Here is an 18,731-nt window from a genome sequence, read left to right as displayed (position 1 = left end):
GTTAGATGCATAATCAACGGTTCAACACTAATGATAATTATGTATATAACATATATGTTTTGTTTGTTTGTTTTCAGACGGAATATGGTGACGTATATGATTGTGTCGATTTCTATAAGCAACCTGCGTTCGATAATCCTCTTTTGAAAGACCATGATTTTCATTTTGACGTAAGTCAGTGTTTTAGATTAAACATATATAATGATTAAATATTGTGTGATGAATCTTATTTTTCCATTTACAAAAACTGTATAATGATGTTTTGGATTAGATGAAACCAAATGAGATCCAAATATCGACGACTCGCGGAAGTAAAGATTTTAGTAGCAACAAGATGAAAGCATTTGAGTTCAAAGGAGTTGGTTGTCCACGTGGTACTGTACCAATCAAAAGGATAACCAAAGAGGATCTGATTAGGCTTAGAAACTCAACCGGCTCGATTATACATCCTCAAACCGTTGATGAACTGGGATTACACGTAAATAATTCTTCTTAAATTTCTTCTGTAATTCATCATTTACATAAGATTTGTAAATTATTCAATTAATTTGTGGTTTATACAGTTTGCTGGAGCTCATGTTAATAACAGAGAGCTAGACAACATGAAATTAGGAGGAGCAGAAGCTTATTTTAGCCTATACCAAACTCCAGACGTTGGTCAAATGCAATTTAGTTCTGGTTTGATTAAAGTTGCTGCTGGTGATGATGTCATAAAAACCGGTTGGACTGTACGACATCATACAATTCTTATTTTAAATTTTTCCTTAAGAAAATACTAATTTGTCGAAAACACTAACCTTTATAGATGTGTTTACATGAATAAATGTATATATAACGTGTATGGCTTCTAAATTTGCAGGTGAATCCAACATTGTATGGGGATAATCTTTGTCGATTTTTGTGTATTTAAAAGTAAGTTTAATTTCACTTTTCTTTTGACAAAGTTCAGGTTGAAAAAGAGTTATCGAGATAAGAAAAAAAAACACTGGTTGAGTACAGTTTTACCGGTTTAGACTTAGTCTATCATGTTTTGATTTAACCGGTGTATTCAGATATATATATAAAGGCATATTTTGGTTCGACCGGTTTATTCTATTCATGTTAGTACATTTTAAATATAAACCTGTCAGATTTCGTTCAATCTATCAGTACCGATAAGAGACCCCCAATAATCAAAACTGGACACGAAAAAAGGATGATAACTTGAATTATCCGCATAATTCGCCAACTAAAGAAAACATATTAATCACTTAATTAGCGAACAAGAATAAGAGTTTAATATGTTTTGCCTCTTAAAAAAAAAAAATCAGAATATAATAATGTTTATGGTCAAACCAAACGTAATATTGTTTATGCAAATTTTGTTTCGGACATTTGAAATTGAAAGTAATTAATGAAGAGGCATATAAGAAGCTCTAACTAAAAAATAAATAAGACTCAAGATTGCTGAGGAATTAGCTAGACAGTCGAGAAAGGATCATAGAAAAACAGACTTTGGACAAAAGGAAAAAAAAAATCATAATCCCATGATTAGCAAATATGATTCGTTAGAACCAAAAAAATATACAAAAACTAAACCCTATTGAAATAAACAAACATATAAACACACCAAAACAAAAACAAAATTATTAATACCTTATCGATTTTTTTGTTTGCTTATCTTTTATCTAAGCGTTCATACAATCTCAACTTTTCAAATTGTATCCATCGATACGTTCAGTCTCATTCACAGCAGGAACATCAATGGTTGTGGATCAAAGCTCACATGATTTGTAAACCTAAACATAAATCAAAATAAGCAAATCAATTAAAAAAATTTTATAGGCAGTGGCTCGATTCCTTGCAAATCAGGCTCTAGAGTGAACCAAACCGGGCGTTTCGATTCATCCATTTTCCTAAATGTGATTGATATCCTGTTGGAAAGAACCAGGAAGAAACAGCTCATGAGAAAATTGATGTTTGTTGATATAAGAAAATTTGATAATATATAACCTTTTTGTGGGAACTGCAGGTACATAGTGCTTGGCTACATCAGCCCCATTTCCATTTAACACCAGAACTGATCTGAAAAATACCCAAAAATCAATGTCACTGTTTCATATTATTTGACAAGGAGTGATGAAAAGTTTTGATATTGGGAATTCATAAGAACTTAGTTACCCGACAGGAAGCGGTGTTGAGTATGGACCCGAGAATTCACCAGGACCTTCAGTTTTCAGGTTTGAGCCAAAGAGGATATCACATTCACTGAGGAAAGAGATGGTGCAGAACGGACGGAGAAAGTCATGGTTATCGATGTGAGGAGGTATACAGTCACCTTCATCATATATGTTAACAATGCAACTATCGGGCACACAAGTTGGAGGCAGTACATGCCATTTAATCAACCTTCTAATCATCACTTTGAATAGAGGAGGTAATGGATCCACTTCTTCACGTTGAAGGATACCAGGTGGGTTTCCAGATCTATCCTATCAACATACAAGATGGCAAAACTCTTAACTCATTTTATTATAATGAAACAAATTAACATGGCAGAGAAAGAGTTACTCACTATAGCGTAGTTGTAACAACAGCCAAATTGTATAGTCACACGTCCTTTGCCTCTCATCCACTTCCGTGGAGCATTAAATGTATGCTCTACAGAGAGAGAACAAGATTAGATTCAGACTGAAATAGGTCATAATTAAGATTAGAGCATTTTCAGATCGAAACAAGAAGCTACCTTTAAGTTCTCCTTTTCGTCCCTTCTCTTGAAGTTGATACACTTCATTTACAATCCGTTTCTGCTCCTTTGCGCTAAAAACACCAGTGTGTAACTCAAGTCCATCAAGCACGTTAACGATCTTTTCCTTAACTCTCTCAATGCAAATGAAGTCTTTCTTTCTCTCCACATGCATCAGCCTGAGATTCTCTCTCTGCTCTCTAGACAACTTCGGCTTCTCGGGAGTCATCGAACTCGCATCAAAACCTTTCTTACCCGAATCCCTCTCCTTCCTAAAAGTTGGGAAACAGTGAGAGCTTTTAGTGACCTGACTTTATCTATATCTGCTTAGCTATTACTTCCTGGTTCAATTAAACCGGGTATTTAAATTTTTGGTAATTAACTGAACCAGGTATTATAATTACCCTGGAAGTGATCCAGTTCTGCTTCTTTTTAGGTAATCTTAACAAAATTAACAAGTAGGTTTTTTTTTTTTTTGGTCAACAAGTAGGTTTTTTTTCCTTTTCAAACAAGTAGATTAGGTGTGTAAAATTTTTTTTGTATGAACTTATATGTTTTAGAGAATAAAACAAAGGTTAAATATATTATAGATTGTTTTGACTTATTGTTATTTGGTGATCTTGATACGGCGTAAATCGTTGAAAAACATTGCTATTATCTTTATAGCAAAATCCTTTGAAACTACGTGTAGCAAAATTCTTGTTCTTGAAAATGTTAGTTTTTGAGTTTTAAATGCCTTTCTTATGGATGCTGTAAATTTCAGGATATATTTTTAAGTTTTATTGATTACTGTTTTGAAAGATTATAGATCCTAACAAGTAACAACTTATGGATATCTCAACTTTAATTATCACCAATTGTGATCAATTAAAGTTCTATTGTGCGAAATTAAAAGCTTGCAAAAGTTTTCCGGTTTTTTTTTTCCCTGCCAACAGATTCCGGTTTTATACATCTTTGATACCTAATTTGATGACGCATATTCAACGATCGTCCATTATTAGAAAAAAACAAGAATTGGGATTTGATAAGTTTTGTTTGACTTGAGTGTTGAGTCTTTTCTTCTTTTTTGGCCAAATTTAACTCGAGTCGTGTTTAGGGAAAAAATATAGTGAAAATGTTCTTTCGGTAGCTTCTTTTTGAAATACAGCATAAGTCTTTTATCAGTTTTTTTACTTTTTTTCTAAAACCAGATCGCTTGGGATTTAAGATATCGGTCTAAATAGCCAGAAGCATATGGACATCCCTGTTTTGTTTAAAATCTGTCAACAAAAAGTCATTGATATTTTGTTTTATAATAATGTTTCCCCTTTTTATTAAAAATCGAATTGAATAATATGTAACATCATAGTTTTTAGTTTACACATTAACTAAATAAATATATTAAAAGTAATAATACAAAAGAAAACAAATGTCCGGTTGTTCTTCGATTAATCTACTCCAAACGTTTCATTTTTTTTTTTTGGTAGGCTCCAAACGTTTCATTATGCCTAACTTGTAAGTGCAGGTTTCACTGGAGATGAAACTGCAGATAAATGTGTTCAAATTGCAGAGTTGCTGGAACACAGAAAAAGCTGTTTTAGTGAGACGAACTTCTAATGAAGCAATAATTGATGACGTGGATCAATTCCTTAGCTGAAGATAATGACAAAGTATGGGTAGCTGATGTGGAACATGCGTGCTAATGAAGATTTGGAATATATAGAAGATACGGGCAAATTGGAAACAAAGATATTGGAAGAAAGATTTGGAGTCGCCCAAATCAATGACGTAATTCTAGAGGCTTCATCAACCCTATGAATATAAAAGGGGTTGGATGGAGAGCTGCTAGGGTTAGCCGTTCATGAAAGAAATAGTCTAGTCAAGAGCTTTTTCTATTTTAGAGAGTACGTGTTTACTCTATACGGTGAGATAAAAAGAGAGAAAAAATCGTGTATCGTCTCTACTTTGTTTAGGTTAGAAATCAGTTGGTCACAAGCTAAGAGGGTGTTCTTAGGCTGTGTGTAAATCCAATTAAGAGTGTGTAATCATCTTAATAGATTTCTAATAAAGTTGAAACTCGGTGCGCCGGAGTTTGGAGAATTCTTGTGTTGTGTGCCTATCTCACGTTTTTTCATAACTAGTTTTTGAACACTAGTTTTTTTTTTCTTTTCGAAGTCAAGTTACATCGTTATAAAGCGATTTAAATATGGACCATTAGCTAATCTATACTCCCTCTGTTCCTCAAAATTTGATGTTTACACATATATTAAGAAACAATCATGATTTAATTATTTAATAATTTTTTTTTATTAAATATTTTTTAATAATCTATGAACCAATAGTAATTTAAAACAGTTAATTATTTGTAATCATTACGCCTTGAAAAATCTACGATTTGTTAATATCAATTAATAGAAAATAAAATAAAAAACTAAAAAATTAATCTTTGTGTAACAAACCTAAAACACTAGAACATCAAATTTTCAGGAACGGAGGGAATACTAAGTAAAAGGGTACTCTAAGGTGTCCACATCAGCTTTTTCAGAAATCACTTAGAGTCATGCCACGTGGCACTTTTAAAGAATTAAAGAAGCAAGATAAGAAACAAAATCACTTAAGAGTCATGCGGTTATTTTGGTCTCCACGTTAAATTGAAAATTAAAACGCCATTACCACCCAACAGAGAAAACAAATCGATTCCTCTCACCCATCGTTACCACTTGCTGTTCTTAATTCTCCACTTCTTCTTCTTCTTCTCAATTCCCCCATTGTTACCACTTCCTGTTCTTATTATTTATTCAGTGATTTATTCTTCTCAATTCAAGGTTTCTTCAATACCCAGTCATTGATCAGAATCCTGCTTTTACTAGAATCATCAGAAATTTCAGCCATCTCGATTACCTCTGTTTTGCTACTATCACTGGTATGTTCGTCACCGTCGGGTGTCTCTCTTCTACTCTTGAAATTCTGCTTAACTGCTTTTGTGGTTACTCAATCGCGTGATCGGTCTTTTGGAATTGGCGATTTTGTAGGGATTAAGCCTTTGACTTAACTCTCATAATGGAATCTTTCATTCTTAGACAGCTTGCCGTTTTTTTCTAAGTCGCAGCGACTATTTCCACACCACTTTGACATATTACTGTCGCTGATGTTGATACGAAACCGTAGCCGGAGTATACAAAGGCCAATCAATCTATTGTTGATTTTTTTAACGATCTCTATGACATTAACATCCTTTAGAAATTATTTAACTCAAGTCGTGGGAATAAAATATAAAGGAGAAAGACTATTTATTTCTTTCGCCCATATTCGTTTGATTAATGCGCTTGTGGAACATTCTTCCCTTATTCCTTACAGCTATATATACGAGTCTATTGTGATAATATTTGTGTGTTTTGAAGCACAATTGTGGATATTCATCTTTGCAGGGATAGTAATCTGACAAGATTTTTACGGGACTCTAAGGTTGTGCTGCTTAAAGACCTTTACTTAGAACTAGGGGTGTCAAAATGAGCTCGCAACTCATGAGCTGACTCAGCTCAGCTCGATTTTTCATGAGCACGAGCTATGTTTTTTAGGCTCATTTAATAAATGAGTTATGTGATCGAGCTTTTTTTAGATCGCGAGTTATATGAGCGAGCTTTAATGAACATGAGCTAGCTCATGAGCTCGGCTTTTTTTTGAAAAATATATATATATATATATATATATATATATATATACAAAATATCAACAGAAGCATATATATCTTTTCCATTTAAATTAAACAAAAATAGAATTATTCTATTAGAAAATTTGTGTTTTTCCTATTAATTTTAGAAGATAATATCAATAATATAGAAATAATATCAAGAGCAAGACTATCACATGGAATAGATTCTTGATCATTTCATATTTCTATTATCTTTAATTAATTTAATTTAATTGTTCGGATTTATTATTTGAGTTTTTTATTTGGTGTTTTGAGATTATTTTTTTTTTTGGATTTATTCCCATTATTTAACTTTAGAATTAGTTATGTTATTGGATTTATTTTATTTTTTTTAAAAAAAAATTTACGTTATTTTTGTTATTATAATTATTTGTTATGAGCTCGCGAGCTAGCTCATTTAACTCGGGACCAAAATGATCTGAGTCCGAGTTTATATATTGAAGCTCATCTAATAAATGAGCTGAGCTGAGCTAGCTCAGAAAATGTCCGAGTTCATCATGAGCTGAGCCGAGTTGAGCGAGCTAGCTCATTTTGACACCCCTACTTAGAACTTGAGAGAATGAAAGAAGGTTTACACACCGACTCGACAATGCCGACCGAGACAGATGAAAGACCCAGATTTCTCTCGGATTCGCTACATCTCAACAGGTTTTTCTTTGAAACTCCGAAATTTATTGAATTCACTTTAAGTCAACGACCATTAAAAGTCAACTACTTCTTAGCATTTCTTCGTACATTATGATTTCATGGTGGTGCTTGTTTTGGAAGTTAGATGGATATTGTCTGACCAAGAAACTAAAACAGATGTATACTAATTCACCAAATGTGCTTATTGCCCCAAATGAAGTTAACGAATGTGGGTTGTGATTTCTTATTCACTTATATCTCTTCTACACTTAAACAAAACAATTAGGCTAATCACTTTAGCTAAACTTACAAGACGCACAAATTAGTGAGAGCTGTCAAACAAAGAAAGTAAATTCTTCTTGGACTTATCTTAGATATTGATTCTCGAACGATACTTAGGTTTACCCCTGGGGTGAACCTAAGTATGGTTCTTGATTCTCCCTTTATTACTAGGTATCAGAAATCTTATTTCTTCTACATACTTCCACGTGCTTCCTTTGCTATTCTTTTACAAACGTGCTGGTTTTAGTGGTTAATGTTTGCCATGTTTGTTAACAGGGTTCATCAGTTTGCGAATGACTTTTGCTCCTTATAAAGATACATATAATGGAATGTGGTTCTCTTTGGACAAAGAGTTCATACAGAGCGGAAAAAATGGTCAAATCGAAGAAAACCCTGCAGGGTACGCTAAGCTATACAAGATGCTGAGAGATCTTTTCCTGATGGAATACGGAACTGTTACAATCTGAGTGTGGAGAAGACCTGCTTCTACGCCTATCATAGCGAACATATATGCATAGATGTTAAATTTGGTTGTCAAATCTGACGGATCATACACGCATATCTGCGTGCATAATGGTGCTGAGCCTGGTGACTATTTAAGCCAATATCTTCTTGTCGTGAAGATTCTTGGAAGTAATACTAAGCAAGTTGCATATTGTTGTTGATAATGATGTTGGAGCATTAGTATCCTCTTATTCTTCTTCTCCGTCTTGCATGGGGAAGTTGCACCACTACAAAAATACAAAACACATTGACTTGACTTGACAAAGTCTTTCTTATTAGCTTATATATTATCAGTTTGTGTCTTGTTGAATTTTTCCTTGGGAAGTGAGAGAGTATGGAGAGATCTGTTGGGCTTTTGTTAGTGCTAATTGCGACTTTGGCCATAACTCATCTTATTCAAGCTCAGAGCCAACAAGGTATAATTCTTCTTCACCTTCTAGTTGAAGCTTTGGTACTTAATCTGTTCTGTGTTTAAACGGTCAATTTTTCATATGTATATGTTAACAGGGTTTATTAGTTTGGACTGCGGACTACCCGCCAGTGAACTCTCTCCTTATAATGAGTCGGAAACCGGATTACAGTTCTCTTCGGACGCAACATTCATCCAGAGTGGAACAACTGGTAACATCCAAGCAAATCGAGAGAGTGAATTCCTGAAGCCGTCATGGACGCTGAGATATTTTCCAGAAGGAAGACGGAACTGCTACAATCTAAACGTTGAGAAGGGAAGAAATCATCTGATCAGGGCTAGGTTTGTATATGGAAATTATGATGGTCGTAACATTGGCCCCAAGTTTGATATGTATCTTGGACCTAATCTATGGGTCACGATAGATATGGAAATGCTAGTGAATGGTACACGGGAGGAGATCTTACACATACCAACATCAAACTCGTTGTAGATTTGTCTTGTTAAGACTGGGGATACTACACCAATGATCTCAACCTTGGAAATACGGCCCATGGGAAATGATTCTTATGTCACGGAGTCTGGTTCTCTGAAACTTTACTTTCGATTATATCTTAGCGAATCAGAGAGTTACATAAGGTAACCTAACTTCAACTGAGTCTGAGCAAATTTTATCTTCTTTATGCTCTGTTTTTAGAAGCCCATGTTATGTTTATGTTTCTTGTTGCTCTGTTCTCATCTGTTAAAGAAAGTACTATTCAATCCTCGACACTTACGAATAAAATGATATGTTTAAATATCCAAGGTGTTTAGACAATTAATCTATAACAATAACATCGGTTCAAGCGCACCACAAAAATGATATTATCATATTAATCTTATTTATTTTACTAAAGAAATATCGTTCCATTCCTCAGGTATCCGGACGATGTCTATGATCGCCAATGGGTTTCGTACTTTCAGAGGGCGTGGACCCAGATATCCACCACTAGCGATGTGGATAATATCAATGACTATGATCCACCAAAAGCCACACTTGTAACTGCCGCCATACCTACTAATGCCAGTGACGATTGAATGGACTAATTCAGATAATCCTAACGAAAAAGCAAAAGCGTAACCGCAAGTCCAATCCCATTGAAGAAGAAGCCACAAATAACATCAGGAATTTCTGTGAATTTTTTATGGAAGGAGCCCTACTTTCTTCATCTCATGATCGCAAGCATTTGGCATTTGATATCCTGCTTCTTCTTCTTCCAAAGCTTCCTGTAAGTTTCGTGCAACATGTTTTGTCCTTCAAATTTGTTCAGTGCCTCATGGATATACTCTCCACAAAGGACTCTTGGTTGCATAAAGTTGCAACCCATTTTCTTGTGGAGTTAATTGATTGGGTGAAAGACGACGATACCAAGAGGGTGGCTGTTACAATGGCTCTTCAGAAACACAGTGAAGGGAAATCTGATAATATTACGCGTACAAAAACTGTTAAAGATCTAGCTGCAGAGTTTGAAACTGAAGATGGTTGCACACTTTTTCTCCAGAACTTGATGAATTTGTTTGTGGATGAACAGCATGTTCCTGAGGAACCTTCAAATATGAAATGGTCCCTAGAACCTTGCTCTTTGAATTCAGATCAGAGTCAAACAACAGATGACAATTCTGAGATAGGTTCAAACGAGGAGAAGGATTCAGTTGGGACAGCTGGAAACTCGGATCTTCTGAAAAGCTGGGTCATTGAATCTCTCCCTGGCATCTTAAAACATACTAAATTGGCCCCCGAGGCGAAACTGCGAGTGCAACAGCAGATTTTGAAATTTCTCGCTGTGCAAGGTCTATTTGTAGCTTCTCTGGGCACCGAAGTTACATCGTTTGAGTTGCAGGAAAAATTTAAGTGGCCAAAGACAGCTACTCCCGCTGCTCTTTGCAAAATGTGTATCGAACAGCTTCTACTATTACTGTCAAATTCTCAAAAGATTGAGAATCCACTATCTAAAGGAAATGGCCTGGACCAGCCTGATGATCCTGTTTCATACTTCGTGAACTCTAGAACAAGAGCAGCCATCGGACAAAATCTACTTTGATTACCACGGTCACCAGGACATGTCCATGGACTGTTGGGAGGTAGAAGTTCCTCTTGACATATGTTTTTGATAGAGGTTAATTGCCACCATGCAACCGTTATGTTGATTGTTCCGGCAAGAATTGTACCGATGAATTGAACCAAGAACATGGATCTTGGTGGGATCTTCATGAAGTGACCAAGTTTGAAGTCATTTAAGAAAGAGACAGCTTGTGCCATACTCATGTATCCATAGACTTTGAAGCATACGTTTGCGATAGGTCGTCCCGGGTAAATGATTCCCATTGCGTACTCCGTGATTATATTCAACCCTGGTGTCTGCAAAACGGGTGAAGATAAGTAAAATAACTCGTTGCAAATGGGAAGAACTAAAGAAGAAGGGTATTGCCTTGATTCGATTTTTTGTATTCATTATTGCTTACTTGGTTAGTTGTTGCCGTTATAATGCTGATTGGAAGTGTGAAGGTGAAAGCCATTGCGCTTGCGAACACAAGTCCCCACCAAGGCATTTGAACCTCATCGTTCAAGAAGACACATAAAGCAAGAGAGATAAGTAGTGTAGTAGCCAACATCAAGTAAAACCACCATGAAGGTATGTCTTTATATCTCTTCATTAACCTAGTGTGTATATCTTCTTTGCCTTTGTATCATTGTATGAAACTCGAAACCTCTCCAAAATTTCTCTGTCGATGCAAAAAAAATAAATGATTTGATTAGATGTATCACTCAAAAAATTCTATATATTTTTAGCTCAACATTCGTCGTTCGAAGTGTCAACTCGTCTCCTTTTCGCTCATTAAACTCTTAACCAATTAATTAGAATTATCTTTGAAATAATAAACTGTTGTGTCTACACATATCGCAAGTCAGTCAACTCGTAGAGTCAGTCAACTAGTAGAGTCATCCAAAGCCACTTGCATGAATGAATTCATTTTTTTGTCAACTAAGTAATTAAAAACTCAGAAACTAACTAAATAAATCATAATCCAAAGTCTCTAAGAAACTGTATTCTATGTCGAAAAATCACCAACTCCCAGGTTAACTCGCTATAAATACAAAGTTGTCTCTCTTCGATTACTCACATCTCAATCGTCTCTCTGATCAATAACTCACCTTTCGAGATATAGCTTCACTCCTGTCACACCAAACTATCGGATCTCCATGGAGAAATTAGATAGACGAAGCGAAGAAGAAACTTATCTATGGATTTCATTTCAGTTTCTCGACCAAACTCTCATAGCTATCTTCAAGTGTCTTGGTATTCTTTGTCAGACAGCTAAGGAAACGGCGTCGTCTCCGGTGACTTTAAACCTGCCCGTAAGCCTTCTTTAACAATATTCAAACGAATTACAAGATAATAGTTTGGTTTACTACGAGATTAGTACTATTATTTTCTGTTGTTTTCTATGTTATATAACCAGTTAACATGGAATTATTCAATCTGTTTTAAAAGGGAGAAAGATGTCGAAAATTTTGGAAGTCTATTTTAACAATATAAACAAGCGTATGTGTGTATATTTTTATTAATTCTTTTTAGTAAGAACTAATATTTAGAAGAAAGAAAAAAACATCTAATATGTTAAATATGAACATTCAGTCAGGTAACATCATATTTTGAGTAGATTTTGTAAAGTTTATTTGGGTTTAATATATAGCTGGCAAAAATATGTTGTTAGTAATCAAATAAATGTAAACATGTGTTTGTAACTGCAGGAGGAAGAAAATGATGTTGCCATGAAAGACGATGTCGTTTTATCGACTAGAGGAAAGAAGCCCAAAGCAAAGAAAAGGGATAAAGAAAACACTAGTAAAGGCCGTCCTGGCCAAACTAATAAAATTACATTGTTTAGTTCAATTAACGGAAGTGAAATAGAAAAGGGTGATTTAGGTGAATAACCCAAAAAAAAAGAAAATTTAGTTTTTTAGAAAGAATGTAGAAAGAGATAGGAAGAGAAAGAGAGTGAATAGGGGGGTTAGAGGTTAGATATTTAATTTTGTTTTTTTTAGGTTATCTAGTGCAATTTCTCAATAGAAAAACCATTATTAAGTTTGTGTTCAAAAAAAAAAAAAAAGGCTAAGTTAGAATGCAAAGTGTTGGCTATAAATAAACCGAATCGATCTAAGATGAGTTGTAATGAAAAGAATTATCTAAAACTTGATTGAATTTTTTATCATGTTAACATCAAATTAAATAATTCAAAAGAGTTTTATTTGGTGAAGCAAAACTTTATTTATGTTTAATTGTAAATCAAATTAATTAAAATCATAAAAACTACTCATACTGTAGTTGAAATTTATTGACAAAAATCCAAATTAAACATATCACTACACCAATAAATTATTTAATAGAAATTTGTCTAACGATCAATAACAAAATCAAAATAAATCAAGTACGAAAAAAAATGATGAGTATGTGATTTATTATAAGAAATTGGACAGTCACACTAGTGAAGTATTTTTTTAAAAAGAACTGTAAAATGTGTTGTTGGTCAAACAAATATACTACAGTCCCAGCAAAAGAAGTTTTTTGGGATTTAAAAAGTCTTGGAATCGAAAAAGCAGACAATTCTATGAAGCTCTTGTAACTCTATTTTCTTCATCTCGAAATGTAGGTTGCTTACATAGAGCACAATGTCTTTAAAGACTAGTAGCCTAGTAGGCATCTCCAATGGGAAGAGTCAAGAGTCTCGAATTAAAAAGACTTCTAAAACGATATATCGATAAAAACTCTATGTCCTGCAGCTTCCAATTCCTCGACACTCCTCTCGAAGAGATCTCAGAGTAATGAGAGCGCAAAGAAAATTTTTTATTGGCAATACTAGTATGTAACCATTTTATCCAACAACGGCCACCAAATGTTGTATAGTCTTGTTGAACATTGAGATAACAAATCTCGTACAGAGCCGGTCTAACGTTTTTGAATATCCTATGCAAATAAATATACATGCCCTTTTGAATTCAGTTCATTTGTTAAATCTAATTTGGTTTTTACATATTTACAAAAAAAAATATAGATAAAATAGTTCTATTAAAACTTTTGTCGTCCATTAGGATTATATTTTTTTAAAAACCAGAATTTCACTAATAATATCAACGATTTATATTTCACTAATAATGTTTTTTGATAGTTTCAACACTAAAAAGATTTTTAGTTTTTTAATTGAAATACAACTTACTAATTTGAAAAATAAAATTTGTTAAACAAAAAAAGTTTTCTCTGAATATTTTTTCTGTTTGTATTTGTTTAGCAAAATTTATTTTGTATTCAGAAATCTTTGTTTGTTTGTGTTTTGTTTACATCGTGGAATATGAAAAAGTCATTAGATTTTTACATCGTGTAATCAAACCAAACATTGGCAAAAAAAAAAAAAAAAAATCAAACCAAACCAAATCAAACTAAACCAAATGATCGTGTAATCAAACCAAAAAAAAAAAAATGAAATATTTGTAACCAAATGATCCATGATATATTGGGCCATCGACCCGTTAACATATAATTTCTTGCTACTATTGGGCTTCGTACATATATATGACAACTTAACGCTTTCTCAATCTTATCACAAGACGAGATAATTCTTTTTTTTTTTTTAACAGACGAGATAATCTTCTCAATCTCCGTCCTGACAATGGAGAGATCTACGCTCAAACGAACATCGAGTTTTCCGGATCCTGAGCGTTCGACTTTGATCATGCGGCCGAAATTCGGATCTCCATTCCTTTCCCGGGAGAATCTCTATAATCTTTTCTCACAAATCGTCGTTTTCCCTCTTGCCGTTATCTTTCTCACGAACATTTGAGAAAAGAGCATCTTCGAGACGGAACTAATCCTAACTTGGTTTAGCTCAGTTTTCAATCCCAGAATCCGTTTGTTGACCCGAATAATTTTCCTGGTAATAGCTTTGATTTCACGAGTTTGTGATCCTTAGTCTTTCTTCTAAACGCGTTTGCTTGATTAGTTACGCCTTGAGAAAACTTTCCTTCTTCGAATTTGTTAATCATGAAATTGAGGGTTTGATTTCTTCAATGATTATACAGTAGAAATGGCTAGCCAAGGCGGGGCTCCAAGACGGAGCTTATCTGTAACGACTGCGTCATTACACGGAAAGAAGAAATCCATGGAAATTGGCGAACGAGGTCCCGACACTGGCCGGAGATCTTTTACTGTTTCTCGTTCTCCTTTGTGATGTTAGATTCTACGCGTGATTTTTGTTTCCTTTTAGAAACAAGTAAAATTCCACCCAACTATTAGAGTTTAACACTCAAAATTTGGGCTTCCATTGGGTTGATTATTTTAAATTTAGGGTATAGTATTTAAGGGATATGGTTTAGTATTTGGAATTTAGAATCTAGGGTTTGAAAATTGAAAATTTAATGTTAGTTTGGTAGTATTTTTGTTCAAAAAACAAAAACAATGGTATTTTAGAGAATTGCCCAATAATACTAACCACACCCAATAGAAAACACACAAAAAATATATATTAACCCATCCTGACACAATTTACATTAACTCTACATACAGTATGTGTTTTATATCTATATATACAGATAAGGAAACAAAGATGTTTCAATACCAATTGTCCTGGTTTTGTCTTAGTGAATTCCCAAATCCCTCTTGGTCTTGTCTTCAAGGTGTCCAAACCTGACGCGATAATGGAAAATAGATTTTACATCGCCCGAGTAAGTATAACTCATTATACATGTCAATTATACTTCAGAATTCAGATAATATAATCTAGTGACTTGTCACTTGTCAAATAATTTTTTGGTTTTATTATAATTCTAAATTACAAGGACAATATAAGTGGGAACTGGTGGTTAACATTGGGTAAAGACATAAGCATAGGTTTCTGGCCAATTCAAACTCTGGTAGGTTTAGGTGATAGTGCGACTGATATTTTCTGGGGCGGAGAAATTATCAGTGTCCCGAACTCAAAGAGTTGTCCGATGGGTAACGGCCAAACCATGACGGGTCCATATCCGAAACTATATGCATATGCACGCGGTGTGTCGGTTCTTGATGGAAATAAAGGAACACTTGTGTCAATAGATCATAGAAACGATCTTACATTCAACTCAAAAATAAATAAAATTTTAAAATAAGAGAAAATTTTGCTATTTAAATCATAAATTTTATCATTGATCGCCAAGTAACTCCAACATGTGCTCCACTGCAAGTACTAAGAGTGGACCTTGAGGGCATACGAAGAAATAGATTCAACAGACGCTCAAGTTAAGAAAACTTAAGACAATGTACTGTATATATTTGGCTTACAATCTTAGTATTGTTTAGATTCTCTCGGTTCAAGTAGTAGAACAACATAATTCACATCCTATTCGTTTATGATGATGTCTGAGGAACAAATTGTTGACGGGTATTCATCGAGCTTGTCGGAGGATACCAACTTTCCGATTTGACTCCAAATCCTTCTCCGGCTTTATCTATTAATTATCTAGCCAAGGTGGCCACCACCTTTGCCATGGGTGTGACTTCTCATTCTCTGTGTAGGCGCTCATAATTTGAGATGTTTTACAAAGTGAATAAACACTAAAACTTGTCAAATCAAATATCAATGACAATAGTTTCAAACACAAGGTATTGGGTAGCTTTGATGGGAGCATAAAGCATCAACTTATATTCCAACGGGTTTAAGCCAAAGCATGAATCAAGCCAATAATAAAGGACAAGAGCAACTTCCCCAATAGGAAGAGCATCAATGGTACCGTAGAACAGAAATCAGTTTTGTACTTTCCGCTATACGTAGACAGAAACACTTGTACGAGTGGTTGAATCCTTAGTCTAACTGATACACAGCCAAAATTACACAAGTTTTTATCAAAACTCTCTTGCACTTCATTCAAGATCATACCCTTTCTCTTGAAGTTCAGTCATGACCTCATTCCTCATTCTCAGCCACAGTTTCTGAGCCTCTTTATCAAACTTCTTCTTCTCCATTTCCTTTTGATAATTATCGGCTTCACCTTCGGACTCAACAATCCCTTTAGGCCCGATCGCTGTACCGATCATCCCTCCCTTTGCAACAAAATCCTCCATTGCCTCTGTATCACCAGGATAAGGAAACTCACGCCGCTCATACAAATGAGCCAACTCTCTCTCCTCCTTTGGTCTCGGCTTCAACGTCCACCAACCCAAAGGAGACGTTTCATTGTATATCCAAGCGATACCAAAGATTGTGTAAGTGCAAAGCAATGCTTTTCCCACTTGTTTCCAAAAAAACATATCGTCACGCCCTAACCCAACCTTCTTCAGGTACTTGTTAGCATCCATTGACTTCAAAGCCTCTATTCCTATCACCAAAAATAACCAACCAAGTCAAAATGAGATTTCGTTGAGGCATTTCATCGAACACCTTATGTGACACCATTAACTTAGATTACACCAACAACTAGAAGTCGAAACCTTTGATAAAACCCAACAATTTCCGGAGATATACACGAATATAAGACAGTGATTTCATGGATCAATTCCCATTTATTTCATCGACGTGTATAATTCGGGAAAAGACAGAAGAAAGACGAGATTCGATCGGGATTAAAGGAGAGTATGGTAGAAAAATCTCTCACCAGTTTTAGCCTGTTGAAACTGTTTCCGCACCATCTTCTTCCCCGGAGAGCTAAGAGCTACGAGCAAGCTTCTGTACGATGATCAACGAGCTAAGCCCAGCCACATTCAGAAATTAAAGCCGAAGAATTTCGATCTCAGACTAATAACACAGAAAAGCTCCATTATTACGTTGTCCTTTAGAAGATATTGGGCCTATTAACTTTGTTTGGGCCTTATTATTTACTATCATTTGCACAATTGTGGTTTCGACATTTGCGGGCTTGTTATTTAGTAACGATTCGGTGTCGTTTCGTTAATGTCTAGCCTCCGAATTAATTTTGTGGATAACAACAGTCGAGAATTCAATAATTGAATTAGATGAGCTGTTAAATAACAACCAAGAAGTAGCTTTTAGCTTTACCTTTCAAACGAATTATATAAATTGTCAATCATACTCTTTTTCTTCTAACTAAACATCTCTTCTACTAGTTTCAAACGCAAATACCAAACCAAATGAGTTTCTTTTTTATTGCGTTTGACATTTACGTTTACAATTAATTATAATCAAGTTTCCTTAAGATGTTTAAGCTTATGAGTTTGTTTGAAAAAAAAATATAAGTAAACATGAACGCGAGCGTCATAGGCATTATTTATAATGACTTGATTAAAATTACACACCAAAAAAAAAAAAAAGGAGATATAAAAGAGCCAATGTGGGTGAGTTTAGTTAGATGGAGGATGAAGTTAATTACTTAACCCTAAATACGGTTGAGCGACCAGATCACCTAAGCCCTTTTGACCTGTAAAATCTCGTTTCTTGATCTTCAGTTTTACTGTCAATATATCTAATCTAACTCAAATCATATTATGTAGAAGCAAGTCTTTCCTCTTCTTCTTTCTTCTTCCGGTAAGTTCCCTTCAACGACCTTACGACATTTTCAGGACTCTTCCTTCAACCTAACAAGTAAGAAATCACATGAAATTTTCTTCATACCACAGCTAGCTTTCTTTCATAGTACGTCCACACACACACACAGACTAGTTTAAACCATCGCAAACATCAAGACAAAGAGAGCTTCGAGACTAATGGATATTCCAAGACGGTTTTGTATCTGCGTCCTAACGCTCTTTGTGTTCCTTCTTCTGTCGCCCACCACCGTTCACTCCATAATCCGACATTACAAATTCAATGTAAGCCTTCCCTATATGTGCATTTATATGTAATTAGGTGTTTATTTGCACACAATAGTATTTTTTTATCGAGTTCGTATACCAAGTTACCAACAATGGAAAAAAGACTAATCATATATATTAGTTAATTATTATGTCTCCGCTATGAGCATATTTTGAGCCTAAAACATATAGTTCTTGGTTATGCTGCATGCAAGATAAATAGATAATATGTCTCTAGATTTTCTAATCTAACGGTTATCGCATAAGGATTCATGCATGAATAAGATCATGCATTATATACGTACTAAGCGTAAGAATTAAAATGTGTATGTACTAGGTGGTGATGACGAACACCACGAAGCTGTGCTCGTCGAAGCCCATCGTCACCGTCAATGGAAAGTTTCCGGGCCCCACCATTGTTGCAAGAGAAGACGACACTCTTTTGATCAAAGTTGTGAATCACGTGAACTACAACGTCTCCATCCACTGGTGAGCAACCTCAAACAAACCCATCTTATTTGAAGATACTAGTGAAAGCAGTCTCTTTCTTTGATTAACTTTAACAATGTTATATTAAGGAGATAATTAAGGAGATCATTCTGTCAATCATATATTTGATATCTCAATCGTATATTCTGTATTTATGTGTGATTAGGGCTACTCTTACATCTCTCATGT

At 34.7% G+C, this 18,731-nt stretch overlaps 5 protein-coding genes and 1 long non-coding RNA gene across 6 annotated transcripts in view; 4 read left to right on the top strand and 2 right to left on the bottom strand.

Moving 5' to 3' along the window:
- Window positions 1-1,610: 1,610 nt before the first annotated feature.
- Window positions 1,611-2,989, bottom strand: LOC9302377 (RNA demethylase ALKBH5). The gene is made up of 6 exons (XM_021023937.1): window positions 2,726-2,989; window positions 2,555-2,640; window positions 2,161-2,471; window positions 1,993-2,064; window positions 1,871-1,913; window positions 1,611-1,778 (listed from the first exon to the last, which is right to left on the bottom strand). The coding sequence occupies exons 1-6, from the start codon at window positions 2,952-2,954 to the stop codon at window positions 1,755-1,757; spliced, it is 765 nt and encodes a 254-aa protein (XP_020879596.1). The 5' UTR covers window positions 2,955-2,989; the 3' UTR covers window positions 1,611-1,754.
- A 3,969-nt stretch (window positions 2,990-6,958) lies between these two features.
- On the top strand, window positions 6,959-11,040 carry LOC9302376. Its single transcript, XM_021023416.1, has 3 exons — window positions 6,959-7,064; window positions 7,602-8,245; window positions 8,337-11,040. Exon 3 carries the CDS (start codon window positions 9,423-9,425, stop codon window positions 10,317-10,319), a length of 897 nt encoding a protein of 298 aa, XP_020879075.1. The 5' UTR covers window positions 6,959-7,064; window positions 7,602-8,245; window positions 8,337-9,422; the 3' UTR covers window positions 10,320-11,040.
- A 174-nt stretch (window positions 11,041-11,214) lies between these two features.
- On the top strand, window positions 11,215-12,226 carry LOC9302374 (elicitor peptide 2). The gene is made up of 2 exons (XM_002866254.2): window positions 11,215-11,635; window positions 12,032-12,226. Exons 1-2 carry the CDS (start codon window positions 11,480-11,482, stop codon window positions 12,212-12,214), a joined length of 339 nt encoding a protein of 112 aa, XP_002866300.1. The 5' UTR covers window positions 11,215-11,479; the 3' UTR covers window positions 12,215-12,226.
- A 1,476-nt stretch (window positions 12,227-13,702) lies between these two features.
- Window positions 13,703-15,376, top strand: LOC110225710. The gene is made up of 3 exons (XR_002329924.1): window positions 13,703-14,208; window positions 14,354-14,995; window positions 15,110-15,376. It is a non-coding gene; the product is annotated as an uncharacterized LOC110225710 (long non-coding RNA).
- A 522-nt stretch (window positions 15,377-15,898) lies between these two features.
- On the bottom strand, window positions 15,899-17,033 carry LOC9302373. Its single transcript, XM_002864553.2, has 2 exons — window positions 16,901-17,033; window positions 15,899-16,624 (listed from the first exon to the last, which is right to left on the bottom strand). Exons 1-2 carry the CDS (start codon window positions 16,932-16,934, stop codon window positions 16,170-16,172), a joined length of 489 nt encoding a protein of 162 aa, XP_002864599.1. The 5' UTR covers window positions 16,935-17,033; the 3' UTR covers window positions 15,899-16,169.
- Window positions 17,034-17,915: 882 nt separating this feature from the next.
- The window catches only part of LOC9302372 (laccase-16), a 5,656-nt gene continuing 4,840 nt past the window's right edge, over window positions 17,916-18,731 (top strand). Inside the window, exons 1-2 of the mRNA XM_021025355.1 lie at window positions 17,916-18,071; window positions 18,391-18,542. Of these exons, the coding sequence (XP_020881014.1) occupies window positions 17,967-18,071; window positions 18,391-18,542 (257 nt within the window). The 5' untranslated portion in view covers window positions 17,916-17,966. The remainder of the gene's footprint in view (window positions 18,072-18,390; window positions 18,543-18,731) is intronic.

The sequence above is a fragment of the Arabidopsis lyrata genome (assembly GCF_000004255.2).
Source record: "Arabidopsis lyrata subsp. lyrata unplaced genomic scaffold ARALYscaffold_8, whole genome shotgun sequence".
Lineage (NCBI taxonomy): Eukaryota > Viridiplantae > Streptophyta > Magnoliopsida > Brassicales > Brassicaceae > Arabidopsis > Arabidopsis lyrata.
Note: the sequence above shows the minus strand (reverse complement) of the source record. Positions and strands in the feature narration are given on the sequence as shown.

Coding starts and splice junctions, on each gene's coding strand:
- LOC9302377 (XM_021023937.1), bottom strand. CDS start 2,954: ATGACTCCCGAGAAGCCGAAGTTGTCTAGAGAGCAGAGAGAGAATCTC. Junction 1,914..1,992: donor CCTGCAGTTCCCACAAAAAG/GTTATATATTAT, acceptor TCTTTCCAACAG/GATATCAATCACATTTAGGA. Junction 1,779..1,870: donor TGGATGAATCGAAACGCCCG/GTTTGGTTCACT, acceptor ATTTATGTTTAG/GTTTACAAATCATGTGAGCT.
- LOC9302373 (XM_002864553.2), bottom strand. CDS start 16,934: ATGGTGCGGAAACAGTTTCAACAGGCTAAAACTG. Junction 16,625..16,900: donor GTTTCAACAGGCTAAAACTG/GTGAGAGATTTT, acceptor TTTTGGTGATAG/GAATAGAGGCTTTGAAGTCA.
- LOC9302376 (XM_021023416.1), top strand. CDS start 9,423: ATGGAAGGAGCCCTACTTTCTTCATCTCATGATCGCAAGCATTTGGCA.
- LOC9302374 (XM_002866254.2), top strand. CDS start 11,480: ATGGAGAAATTAGATAGACGAAGCGAAGAAGAAACTTATCTATGGATT. Junction 11,636..12,031: donor CGGTGACTTTAAACCTGCCC/GTAAGCCTTCTT, acceptor TTGTAACTGCAG/GAGGAAGAAAATGATGTTGC.